This window comes from Carassius carassius, chromosome 24, assembly GCF_963082965.1.
Source record: "Carassius carassius chromosome 24, fCarCar2.1, whole genome shotgun sequence".
Lineage (NCBI taxonomy): Eukaryota > Metazoa > Chordata > Actinopteri > Cypriniformes > Cyprinidae > Carassius > Carassius carassius.
This window is the reverse complement of record NC_081778.1, coordinates 24,295,969-24,310,244: the sequence shown is the minus strand read 5'-3', so window position 1 is coordinate 24,310,244 and position 14,276 is coordinate 24,295,969. Positions and strand designations below refer to the sequence as shown.

Genomic DNA, 14,276 nt, shown 5'->3' with positions numbered 1-14,276 from the left:
TTTTTACATTTATAAATAATTGAAAATTGTTGTGAGGCACTAAAATGGTTTCACCACACTTTCTCCAGCCGAGGCCCAGAGGCTCATTTTCCTGCGTTTTTATTATGCTGTGATTACCTGTGGAACAGGTAAATCCGTTCAGGATCGTGGGGTGGCGCCGTTATGTGCAAGTATCTACGTTTCCTTCCGCAACAGAAAGAAGGAAAAACTCCAGTAGACTGACTACCTGCCTACACTTGCCGATGCATGGACAACACCCGTACAACCATTATTTAAACGTTTCAGGAGTATTCTCGATACATGCAACTCTATATCCAGGCTCGTTTACGTTTTTGGATACAATTAAGAAATCGTTTAGGAGTTTATAGGTGGAATTTCAAATGGGCGACTAGATAAATCCTGGAGTTTCACCTGAAACTTGCAAGATTTCCTCGAAGAGTCCACACAGGACTGAAAGTTATCAAGGGTGTGATACAGGAAGTGCTTTTAATCCATCATGGTAAGTGCTTTTAAAACCTGAAATAACCTATTAAAATTACATTTTAAGTTGAGTTAAAAAATTAAGATTTGCAGCTGACTGTAAATCCTGCTCACAAAGCTAGTATTGTTCTATAGACCCGTCTAACATAGAAGTTGCGTTTTCACTGTCGACTAAACGAATTAATGTATCGGAAGAATTATTCGAATTTTAGACATAGTTTATCTGTCTAGCAAAGTAAATCCCAAATCATTAGTATTGTGCTGAAAAAACAGCAATAACTTCTAAAGAAAAACATTGTAGATATTTAGGTGGATGGTGTTTTGCTTGTCAAACACTCCCATCAAACTCGGTTTTGGGACATTATATAAAGAAGAAATCTGACAAGAAAATGTAAAGCAAATACTCTTATTATATTAATCAAAGATTTAATTGGTCATGCTTGATTCTTAATCACCCGACTAACCATTTGCATTGTTTATGGCTTGAGGGTGAGAAATATGGCTCACATTTCTTTGTTTTGTTGTACACCTGCACTGACATGCTTGTAAAGCTGTGCAACTTTAAGGTATACAGGAGTAGTTTTGTTCCTGTCATAGTCCAGTCCTGTCAAAGTGTCAGAGGTTTTAACGTTTCACAAATCTAATGAAAGTGCTCATAACAAAGTATTTTATAAATGTCATTCCCTCCTCTGTGCGCAGTTGCTGGCTCTTTTCGTTTTGTTAATGCGTATATTCTTACACTTATTAACCCTTTAATCAGCTTGTTAACTTATTAATTCTGCTGAACACTAGCCCTCTTGTCTAACACAGTGCTGCCAACTGTATAAAGCATAAATATCTTTATTTAACCCAATAGTGTGTCAGCACAGGTGACCATAGAGATATGTTTAAATAAATCATTTTTCTCTCTCATACAGGGGAGCAAAGAGAAATATCACTGGCAGACTCAGAATGTGAAGGTCAGTGGTGTGGATGACATGGTCCTCCTCTCCAAGATCAGTGAAGATGCCATCACGGATAACCTCAAGAAACGATACATGGATGACTTCATTTTCGTATCCTTATGTCTGTAATGTTATTTGGTCTGGCATACTTAAATGTACACTAGTACGGTTGAAATGTTCGGGGTCGGTAAATCTTTTTTTTAAAGGAATGAATGCTTTTTTTCAGAAATGATGCATTAAAGTAAACAAAAGAAACAGTAAAGACGTAGTGTTACATATTTCAAATATATTTTGCTTTTACTTTTTAAGAATATTTTGTTTCCACAGAACCATTAAGCCACACCATTTTCAACTTCGATAATAATTTGTAAACTAATCATCATAATAGAATGATTTTTGAAGGATCGTGAGAAACTGAAGACTGCCGTCATAGGAATAAAACATATTTAAAAATATACATTTAAAACGAAAGCAGTTACATTGTAAAAATATTTCACCATATTACTGTTTTTGTTTTATTTTTTTGATAAAATAAATGCAGAATTCGGAGCATAAGAGATCATATCATATTACATATAGTTGGGATGGGCTGATTTGACTTGCACCAGAAAGAGAACATTTTAAAATATATTCAAAAAGAAAAACATTTATTTTGAATCTACTATTACAGCCAAACATGTGTACCAATATCTGATTTAGAGAATGGTGGCCCATTTCCCTGCCCTCCAAATGTCATTAACATGTTTAAGAGCAAAAAAATTATTTTTGTCCACCTACCAGCATTTGATTTTGCCATAACCACACCTCTTCAGACATACATTGGTGCCGTGCTGATCTCAGTGAACCCTTTTAAACAGCTGCCGTATTTCACAGACCGTGAGATTGAACTGTATCAGGGAGCTGTAAGTACAATATACATTTTCTATTAGTGTCCAGTACATAATGCTTTACTGTGCAATGCCCTAAATACATGGATACTAATAAATGGAGTTAAAGTTTAGATGAATAATCATTCCAACGGGATAAGTCATTTAAGTCATGGACAGATGGAGCAGAGCAAGTCCAGTCTTGCTGATGTGCTTCCAAAGACTGCCTACGAATCTGTATTTGTTAACATCTTCCCCTGGATGGCCGAATCATAGAAAGTGCATATGCAAATCAGGATGCAATTTCATGCAAATGTGACGTTTAATTTTCCAGGACAGTTGTATTAGACCTTGTGGTGTGTGTGTATTCTGTCATTCACAGGCGCAGTACGAGAACCCCCCCCACATCTACGCTCTGGCCGACAATATGTACCGCAACATGATGATTGACTCAGAGAACCAGTGTGTCATTATCAGGTCAGGGATCAAGGCGCCCGCACACTGAGACACCTTTAAAGTATTTGTACCGCATCAAAGCTTTGCATTATATGTGATCTGAATGTGTTTGTATTATAGCGGAGAGAGTGGAGCGGGAAAGACAGTGGCAGCCAAGTACATTATGAGCTACATCTCCAAAGTCTCAGGAGGTGGAACTAAAGTTCAGGTGAGGTTATCATCTGCTAGATCAGGGTTTCCTAAACGGGGGTTCGCAAATGCCTGGGGGTAATGAAGGAGAGTTTGATAAAAAAGCTAGTAATTAATTTAAATATATTAATTAATTAATAATTAAATATGTTAAAATAAATAAATAGAATATTATATAATAAAATATAACAACGTAATAAAAATATATAGTGAATAAATGTAATAATAAATAAAAATGTAGTATAAAATAAAAACAATCAAATTAATTACTTAAAAAAGATGCAAAATTGTATTTGTTGATCTGTTTGGATGTTATGTGACTATTAAGCAAACATCGGAAAACCATGAACATGCAAATTTGTTGCTGAAATATTGAAATATTAACTTAAAATTTTAGGGGGTGCTTCAAGTAAATATTTTAGGTCAGACAGGTTTGGCTAACAGACAGGTTTGGGAATACTTTTGTTTGAAGGCCATTTGCTTAACCCCATAACTGTCACATTTTTGAACATTGACTTTGTAGTGCACGATCCAAACAAAAATTTGTATAATTCATGAATGAAAATATTTTGTAACATGATATTGATGTACCATTTACATGGTAATGCAATGTCTGATTTTAAAATTGGTTTCAGTCGATATATAATTTCTGATGATTTCTAAAATGTGATAGAGAAAAAGCAACAAAGAAGTCTTTTTTTTTTTAAACAAAGGTCAAAACTCCAGTTATAATTTAGATTTTTGAGGGTGCACTCTTGTCATAAATTATTCGATTACTTTTCCTACATAATTTTTAACAAAAAATATTGGTAAAATATATATTTGGGAGTCTTAGACCTTTCCAACGATATATAGTTTGTCAAGATTAGATTAGATTTAATTGTAATATAGTGAAGTAAATGTAGGCGAGGGGACGAGTGACAGTTAACTTAATGAGAGCCCGATTGAGCTCAACTCAAAATTCATGTGAATTCATGGGTGTGGTTGTTTCTTTTGTTAACATTGCCCATATTCTGTTCTCTTTGTATGTGAGATGTGGTGCCTTTGAAATCACTTAGATAAATATCTGACGATGATCTCTTTGTTTCTCTGTGACACTAAACAATTCATTGCCATCAGCATCAGTAACTAAAGACATTTAATGATTTAAACAGTTTTTTTTAAATATATAGTTTAACAAAATAAAGTGTTTAGTGTAAGTTTAGCGTACATATCTTACTGGACATACTTAAATTGTCTGTGATGTATTGTTGTTTCCTCTTTCCTCTTTTAGCATGTCAAAGACATCATTCTCCAGTCTAATCCCCTCCTGGAGGCTTTTGGGAATGCAAAAACTGTCCGCAACAACAACTCCAGTCGCTTTGTAAGTCTTGCTGCAATGATTTGTCTTAAAAGAAAAGTATTTTAGAAATCCTTTTTTTATTATTTTATGTCTAATAATTGTATCCCATTATTTAGAGTCAGAAATAATGATTATACACATATAATTTTTTTATGAAATTTTTAACTTACAGATATATCTTGCAACTGATAAAATAATATTGACATTTTAATGAAATCATATTTTTATTATTATTATTATTTAAAGGGACATGTAAGTCTCTCTGCTGTTTAATCTCTAGAATCAGTGTGCTATCCAGTTCTAAGAATGTCATCTGGAGCATGCTGGTTCTTAGCATGTTATAGCTTGTTGGCTGCAGGATTTGATTGTAGGAGTGCAGTTTGTGTGTGTGTGTGTGCGTGTGTGTGTGTGCGTGTGTGTGTATGCTGTGAAGTTGTAGTTCACTAGGCTTTACTGTTAGTTTTCTTTTCTGCAGCAGTATGCCAACACATGCATATGTGATAATGTCAGTGCACAAGCTTTTAAGTTCACTGCATACCGTAATATGTTTATTTCATACCTCAGGGAAAATACTTTGAAATTCAGTTCAGCCGAGGGGGAGAACCTGATGGTGGAAAGATCTCCAACTTCCTTTTGGAGAAATCCAGAGTAGTGTCTCAGAACCATGGGGAAAGGAGTTTCCATATATATTACCAGGTAAAGCTGTAAACTCATGGAAACAGGGTGTGATGTGTTGTGTAAGCTGGCAAATTGTTGTTTGTCATGTTACGACAGTGTGATTTAATCCAGTTAAGGTCAATTGTGGATTGTATTGTGTCATATTAGTCGTTTACTAAATCAGGTCAGTATGGAGGATTATTGAATTAAGATAAAAGTCCTGTATGTTGTTGATACCACTGTTTTTCTGTATCAGCTCTTGCAAGGAGCCACCAAGGAGCAGAGAGAGAATTTAGGCGTCACAACCCCTGATTACTACTTGTACTTAAACCAGTCTGACACCTACACCGTGGAGGATGTTAATGACAAAAAGGAGTTTAAAGACACAATGGTGGGTGTGAAGCATTGAATCCCCTAATAGAAACCTTATGGTTGTGTTCATGCCATTCAGTATAAACACTCTGATAATGAAAATAAAATGATAAATATTGCATTTTAGGCTGCCATGTCTGTGGTCGGCCTGTCTTTGGAAGCACAGGACACTGTGCTGCAGATTGTGGCAGGAATCCTCCATCTCGGCAACATCGCTTTTAGAGAGGAGGGCAACTATGCTGTGGTGGAGAGTGAAGACTGTGAGTTTATGCTTACATTTTTATTAATTTACCAGTGTGTAGATCCGATTCTAAACAAGCCATTCTTTTGATGAGCTTGTGTATGGATATTTATCTTAGCTACATATTCACTTTCTCACTCTGCTGCAGTCCTGGCATTCCCATCATACCTGTTGGGGATCAATCAGGACGGTCTAAAGAGCAAACTAACCAGTCGCATCATGGACAGCAAGTGGGGTGGCAAAACTGAGACTATTTCTGTCACCTTGAACACGGAGCAGGCCTCCTTCACCCGGGACGCCCTGTCCAAAGCCCTGTATTCTAGACTCTTTGACTACTTGGTTGATGTGAGTCAATAAGAATTTTTTTTTTTGTGTGTTCCTATGGTGTATCGTAGCATTCAAAAGCTTTGGGTCAGTATGTTCTATTTTACAAGGAAGCGTTAAATTGACAATAAAGACATTTCTAATGTTACAAAAGAATTCTATTCTAAATAAATCCTGTTATTTTAAACTTCCTATTACTCAAAGAATCCTGACCATAAAAAAAAACCTATCAAGGTTTCTGTTTTCCACATTGATAATAATAAGAAATGTAATGCACAAATAATAATTTTCATCAGTGGCCATTTTCATTTTGACCAGTTAGCATATTAGAATAATATCAGTTTTACATCACAGAAATAAATTACATTTTACAATACAGAAATAACTGTAATGATATTTCACAATATTTACTGTATTTTGATTAAATAAATGCAGCCTTGGTGAGTGTAAAATCTTCTTACTGACCCCAAACTTTTATATATTAGTTTATGTCTCAAAAAACAAAAGAAAAGTCATTTGAATTAGTTTGTGCTTGTATTTGAAGGCCATAAACAAGGCAATGCAGAAAGACCACGAAGAGTTAAACATCGGAGTTCTGGACATCTATGGTTTTGAAATCTTTCAGGTGAGTTAATTTATGTTTTCTACATGCATCTCTTCTTTTTGCTCATTATATTATTTTATAAGTAACCACATGCCTTTATCTCTATAGAAAAATGGATTTGAGCAATTCTGCATTAACTTTGTGAATGAAAAACTGCAGCAGATTTTTATTGAGCTCACACTAAAAGCAGAGCAGGTGAAAATAATGAATCATTTATGAGAAAGCAATGAGAATAATATTTAATAAACATATACACACAGAGGAATCTAGGGAAGGGTTTGCTGACATCCATCTCATTTGCAGGAAGAGTATGTACAGGAGGGAATCAAATGGACCCCCATTGAGTACTTTAACAACAAAGTTGTTTGTGATTTAATCGAGTCCAAAGTGGTGAGTTTACACTTTGTAGATATTCTGCATCAAAAAGGTTGTCAAATGCATGACAACACCCTTTCAACTAATCTAATGGCATCTAATGGGCACCTTAATAACCCAGAATCCTCCTGGCATCATGAGCATCCTGGATGATGTGTGCGCCACCATGCATGCAAAAGGAGAGGGTGCAGACCAGACTCTGCTGCAAAAACTCCAGTCGCAAATTGGCACTCATGAGCACTTCAACAGCTGGAACAAAGGTTTCATAGTGCACCACTATGCAGGCAAGGTAAGAGACACTTTAAAAATATATAAAATAAACAATAAATGATAAAAAAAAAAAAAAAAAAAAAATTTTTTGTAATGACTTTTTGGGGGGATATTTTACAAAATGGACTTAAATATAATTTTAAACAGAGCTAAAAATGAGGGTGTATTAATTCTTCTTTAAGAGTTGAGTACGCCCAGCGTTGGTAACATGAGTATTATACTTAAATTAATCCTCTGAATTTAGTTGCCCTGAATGTTTTAGTCTGCTTCCAGCAAGCAAGCAGAGTCTCTCTGATATTGATTAACTTCTTAGTGAGAGTAATAAGAGCCCTTATTTCCAGGTGTCATATGATGTGAGCGGCTTCTGTGAGAGAAACAGGGATGTGCTGTTCAATGACATCATCGAGCTCATGCAGAGCAGCGAGTTGTAAGTGGTTATTTTGCTATTTTTACTGCTGTTTTAGCCAAAGGTTTTTAAAAGCCCCTTAATGCACTCATGCCCCGATGCACAACATCTGCAGTTCAGCTGTGATTCCTTAATGAAATAATAAATCGCATAAATAAATCATAAAATCAATATGGTGTAGCATTTTTATGGAGGGTGGTAAATAGTTTTTTTTCTTGTGAGATATTCTGTGGTGTATTACTTCACTACAGGCAGCTCTATGATTATGTCTTCCATGTGCTGGTAAAGAATAAATGGTTTTAGGGCTTCAGAGATGTTAAAATTGATTGATCTCTTTTTCTGTTCATATCCACAGCGCCTTCATCAGAGATTTGTTCCCAGAGAACCTGGAGGCTGAGAAGAGGGGCCGTCCCACCACTGCAGGTTCAAAGATTAAGGTAAAATAACTGATTTACAGAACATAGAAATGCACACTTAACTAGAAATATTCCTACAATTTGATTTAAACAATGTATCATGTTTCAGTTCCTAACAAAGTTACTGCCCAACCTGCATTTAGTGCCTGGCGAGTGTGGTGGATGCTGTGTTTAGTTACAGTTATGCATGATACGTGAATGTAATGTTATGCTTTTAGATTTGTGTTATGCTATTGTTCATTTTTCTGTCTTTTTCTCCCTTCTCCCCTTACAGAAACAGGCAAATAATCTGGTCCAGAAATTAATGAAATGCACCCCTCACTATATTCGATGCATCAAGCCCAACGAGACCAAAAAGCCTCGCGACTGGGAGGAAAGCCGTGTCAAACACCAAGTAGAATATCTGGGACTGCGGGAGAACATCCGTGTTCGTAGGGCCGGCTACGCCTTCCGACGTGTCTTCAAGAAATTCCTGCAAAGGTACAATCACCACTTCCCAAATGCCTGTCAAGATACCAAACACTATATATGGACTTTCTGATAAGTTGATTTGATAAATTGCAGAATACTTATAAAATGTGACATAATATAAGTAACTATTCTTTTATATTTGCTCAGATATGCCATCTTGACCAGAGAAACATGGCCTCAGTGGCGTGGAGATGAGAAACAGGGTGTCCTGCACCTTTTAAAATCTGTCAATATGGACTCAGACCAGTACCAGCTGGGCAAAACCAAAATCTTCATCAAGGCCCCAGAATCTGTATGTGTACTTTTTTTTTTACTTGAAGGTAGTGCTGTGAACAGATATATTACAGTTGTGATTTAATGTGATGTTTTTTTTTTATCAAATGACCTATTTGGGACCATGTTGTCTCCCTTTTTTGCAGCTGTAACTCATTTTCTTAGAGATGGGACAGTTTATTTTAGTCATGGACAAATTGAATAGCTTTTTTTAGTTTGGCTATTTCAATTCATTCCTTTGGCACAGTGCAAAAGATTAACAGTAATTCTGTCATATTAACTGAATATTATTCGGCTGTGTTTAACATGGCTTCTTGTATAGCTATGTTTTTTCAAATGTTGTTTATATAAAATATTAATCTTATTTTTAATCTAAGTAGTGTGAAAAGTGCATTTCAGATGTTGCACTTAATTAACCCGAAAAAATCAATGTGAAATTTTGGACACTTTGTGCACTCAATTACAGTTATGTGCTGGAGGGAGACGGGCTCCAAGACTTCAATGTTGGATGACTAAATAACCATATAAAATTTGTATACCAGACAATTGAGAACATTGTGGATAGAATAAGTGTAGTGCATCAATTGTTACACACCTTATATGTTCAGACTGTTGTCTTGTGAACTTTAATGAGTGGATACACTTCTCAAAGTGGCTTCGGTCATTTTGTGATTGCATTTTGTTGATATTCTGAAATTTTCTGTTGATATGCAACAGTGATGACTATGAAAAATAAGCATGATTATGTCAATCTTTAGTTGTTCCTGCTGGAGGAGATGAGGGAAAGAAAATACAACGGATATGCTCGGGTAATCCAGCAAGCCTGGCGCAAACACATTGCTGTGCGCAAGTATGTCCAAATGCGAGAGGAAGGTAAGACTTCATTCAGATTGCTCTCTTTGAAAAGAATTTAAAAACACTTTTTTTGGTTTATACTGTGTAAAATTGTGTCTGGATCCCCTCTTTTCGTATGTATCAATCAATGAAAATTGACCAATTTAATAAATGTGGATTTGGGAATACAATCCAATGTACTTGATTTTCAATCACATTGATTCTGTAATGACTTCAGCCTCTGACGTTCTGCTGAACAAGAAGGAGAGACGAAAGAATAGTCTGAACCGCAATTTCATGGGAGACTACATTGGCATGGACAACCATCCAGAGATTCGGCAGTTCGTGGGTCGTAGGGAGAGGGTTGATTTTGCTGACGTGGTGGTCAAATATGACCGCAGATTTAAGGTGGGACTCAAAGGCCCATTTAACATTCTGAAACTTATAGCTCACTTCCTGAGCAACTGTTTAGTAGTATTTTGTGCTAGTTTACTGAACCAGCAGACGTTTCATTCTGCACATGAAGTTCATCTGACATATTTCATGTGGCCACACACTCACATGCTGTTTAACACCCACAGACTGTCAAGCGTGACCTCATTCTCACCCCTAAGTTCCTCTATTTGATTGGACGTGAGAAGGTGAAGCAGGGTCCTGAGAAAGGCCAGATTCGGGAGGTCTTGAAGAGAAAGATCGAAGTGGAAAAGATCCAATCTGTCTCTCTTAGGTACTTAGGTCTTGTAATATGCCTTGAAAGTCCTTCCTACATTAAAGCTTCAAAATAATTAATAAATCATACATTTAAATAAGAATTATTATTGCATGTAGATGGTTGGCAGATCAGTTATTGTACCTCTCTTTCCTCAGCACACTACAGGATGACCTCTTCATAGTGCACGAGGATCAGTATGACAGTGTGCTGCAGTCTGTCTTTAAAACAGAGTTCCTCAGTCTTCTGTACAAGCGTTACGAGGAAAAAACACGGAAAAAGCTGCCTCTTAAGTTTAACAACCTGTGAGCAATGTTTCCCTCACCGAGAAATTTACCATGTGCTATATTATTTAGAAAAAGTATGATTTGTTGGTCTTGTCATTTCAACATTTTTCTCTGTCAGGCTTGAATTTAAGGTGAAGAAAGGAGGATGGGGTCCATTTTCATCTGCTGGCTCTCGACAGATCCAGTTTCAGATGGGTCAGGGTGATGAAGCAGTTGTGAAGCTCAGCAGCAAGGCCCTGACTGTCAGTATTGGACCCGGTCTGCCTAAAAACGCAAGTGAGTTCATTGAAATTGAGAGTTTTAGTAAAAATATTTTTTAAATGCTTAGAATACGGTGTTTTACTTGTATAGAATACTCTTATAGATTGTGTGTCTGTTTACAGTCGAATTTGTAAAACATTTGTAATACCTTTATGGGCTATATAGTCGCTATTTAGTGGTCTTGAAACCCCTTTTGAATAAAATTTTTAGATCATGGAGACATACATATTTCCCCGTTCAAAAGTTTGGGCTGGTGAGATCTTATGCTCTCCAAGACTGCATGTATTTGATCAAAAACAGAAATATTGTGAAACGCTTAATCATAAGTAATCGCATCCAAAATAAATACATATAAAAAAAATTATACACGTATGTGTGTGTATTTATAAATATATACACACACACACATATTATGTAAACAAACTTTTATTTTGGACACGATTCATTCCTTGACAGCCCTAATATTAATACCATTTAAAATAACTTTTTTTTTTTTTCAAACATATTCTGAAATGGAATTTATTCCTGTGATGAAATGCTGAATTTTCAGCAGAAAGCTTTCTGATATGCTCATTTGGAAGAAATGTACTTATCATATTATACATTCAAACATTCGTATTATTATCAGTGTTGAAAACAGTTGTGCTGCTTAATGTTTTTGTGAAAATAATACTTTTTTTTTTTCTCAGGATAGAAAGTTCAAAAGTGAAAGTAAAAAGAGCAGTTTATTGTTACAAAAAATGTCTATTAAAAATGCTGTTATTTTGATCATTGTAATGCATCATTGATTATTTAAAATAATTAATTAAGTGTCAAACATTTGAATGATAATGTATGCGTTGTGTGTGTGTATTTTATCTATCTATATATATATATATATTTAGATAAGTCACAATTATAATTTGTGTAGGACCCACTCGCCGTGACAACCGAAAAAGCAGGTACATGGGGAACCAAAATCGCAATGTAGGCCAGTCTTCACGTGGTAAAGACCACAATTTTACATATTTCACAAAAGTTGCCACTAAACTGTTTTAGAAATAGTTTTAAAATGTTCCTATGGCCTGTGATTTCAGAACCTCCTAAGTCTGCTAGTCGAGGAAGAGGAACCCAAGGGCAGCCCGCCGTTAGGAAATCTCTGCTCCGTCAGCAGTCCAGTATGGATCAGCCTACCCTTCCCAGACTCCAGGGATCTCGCCGCAGTCAACACGAGAACCAGATCTACACTGATATGGGCTTCATGAACGTTCCTGATCAGGGCGTGGCAGGGTGAGATGATGGATTATATGACAGAATCCCAGATAAATGCAATTAAATGTATTATATCCTCCAAGCCATACTAACTGAAGACTTTACAATCTAAAAACCTGTTTGGCTGAAACTAGATCACAGATCAGTATGCTAATAATTGTAACACAAATTATTTTGTACAATATTTTGAAAAAATGGCCCTATTTTGCCATTTTTAAGGTTCCTAATATAGTTTTGGAAGCCTCCTACATTAGGTTTACCTGCATGAAAGGTCAAAAAATGCTTTCGTTTATCAAAATATTCGTTTAATATCACGTAATTTTCCAATGATTCTCAAACTATTTTTTTAAGCTTTTCTAAGATTCAGGCTTTGTAAACCTTTCCATGAGCCTACTCTGCTCTGATTGCTCAGATGACTCAGTCGGTTTTGATTGGTCTACCGCATACAGTGCATGTTGGAAATGAAAGCCCATTGCCATAGTTCCGTATTTTGGACACTAGATAGAAAATACAAACATCTGTTATTTATCATACATACAGGTTGTGATTCAGTGGAGCCAGCTGCTCCAAATAAACTGGATACAGAGCCATTTTTAAAGAGCAAGAAATTTGTGAATTAGAGAAGTAGTCGTCAGTAAAATTACGGGAACACAAAAAAAGATTTGGGTTTTACTACTTTGGTACAGTGGAAAAAATGAATTTTACCACTGATTCTTTGCAGCCTTATCTTTTGGAAGTGAAGATAAAATGAATTTACTCGACAGTGTCTTCTCGACTAGATGTTAACCACACAAAGTTACAGTGTTTGAGGGCGGGTTAAATTCTTCACGGACGACCAACGTAGAACATAGGCGGGCATTATGCAAATGTGTTCCCCCGTGATCTGTAGCCATCACGGAAGTGGGATTTGAATTACTGATGACTCGTTTAGAGTTGATTCTTTCTTTTGGGAGACAATAGCTTTTACATTTACATTCACATGAAGCCACATTACAGACTGCATGAAAGGCAATATTTGAAATGGCAAAATTAATTCTGTCATTCAGGTTATAGTATTTTGTTTTCGATGTCATTTGAATTTAATTTGAATAAATACTCTATTAGTTTTATTAGAGATACTAAAACAAAAAAAAATTAATTTTTTCTATTATTTTAGTTAATTTATAGAAATAGAATAGATAATGATAGAAATTGAGTTTCAGTTTTTACCAGCAAGGTTAGTTTGTATTTTAATTTAAAAAATGATTTCGGTTTATTTCAGTCTTTCAAAGGAAATATTCTGTGTTTTCTTTCAGAATGCACCGCAGACGTTCGAAAGAGTACAAGCCTCTTCCAGGTTCAGGGGGACCCAAACCCAAACCCAAACCCAGACCCCGCATCCCACAGTGCAGAGCAATCTACGCTTATGATGCTCAGGACACAGATGAGCTCAGCTTTCAAACAGATGAAATCATAGAAATCATATGTGAAGGTAATCTATTTCTATAATATTAAAAGTGAACTTTAAACAGATTATATTGGGTTAGCGAATACTGCACTAACCAGGGTTGTGCTGTCTACCCAGATCCCTCAGGTTGGTGGCAAGGTCGTCTTCGAGGAAAGGAAGGCATGTTTCCTGGCAACTATGTTGAGAAGATCTAAACCGGCATGCTATTTGACAAAATGTGATTCATAACAGAAATTCAGTCAAGAAGAACAAAGCATCAGCATTATGTCATATCATATCCCCAAGTGCATTGATATTTACTACACAACATGCCACCATGACAAAAGTGTGCTAATATTCAGTAGGATCCTACATTAAACCACCTACATAAATCAGATGAAATTTTAGGATGTTTTTAATAGAAAGTAATGTTAGACGTAAATGTAAAAGAAAAACTATAATGCTCACCATGTTACCCAGTGTAAAACACTAGTTGTTTAAAAATGTGTTTTTGGAGAATAGAATGGAGACGTCAGTATTTTAATGTACTGTATTTTACTAAAGTTGTATTTTAAAGAGAGTTTTCTACTTTTTTGCTGATATTGTACAATTGTATAAAATCAGAGAAGCTGTTTTCAGATACTCAGACAAAAAAATAAAACAAAATGGAACCATTTTTGGTAAATTTTTCAATTATAAAATAATGTTTTAAAGGACTGTTAATTCATCTGACAAGCACAATTTTCCTTTAAATTTAGAACGAAAACGCAAAAATGGGATGAGACGTTTTAAAGTGTTCATTGAGGGACTTCTCATTCTAGT

At 35.6% G+C, this 14,276-nt stretch overlaps 1 protein-coding gene across 1 annotated transcript; it reads left to right on the top strand.

Moving 5' to 3' along the window:
• Positions 1-200: 200 nt before the first annotated feature.
• Positions 201-14,141, top strand: LOC132103260 (unconventional myosin-Ie-like). The gene is made up of 27 exons (XM_059508214.1): positions 201-499; positions 1,398-1,535; positions 2,237-2,326; positions 2,673-2,767; positions 2,867-2,954; positions 4,209-4,298; positions 4,842-4,973; positions 5,191-5,325; positions 5,434-5,566; positions 5,696-5,892; positions 6,416-6,496; positions 6,584-6,670; positions 6,779-6,865; positions 6,972-7,139; positions 7,462-7,547; positions 7,882-7,963; positions 8,217-8,422; positions 8,561-8,705; positions 9,445-9,559; positions 9,759-9,928; positions 10,102-10,247; positions 10,388-10,534; positions 10,635-10,792; positions 11,688-11,762; positions 11,854-12,046; positions 13,324-13,499; positions 13,593-14,141. The coding sequence occupies exons 1-27, from the start codon at positions 497-499 to the stop codon at positions 13,667-13,669; spliced, it is 3,300 nt and encodes a 1,099-aa protein (XP_059364197.1). The 5' UTR covers positions 201-496; the 3' UTR covers positions 13,670-14,141.
• Positions 14,142-14,276: the final 135 nt, after the last annotated feature.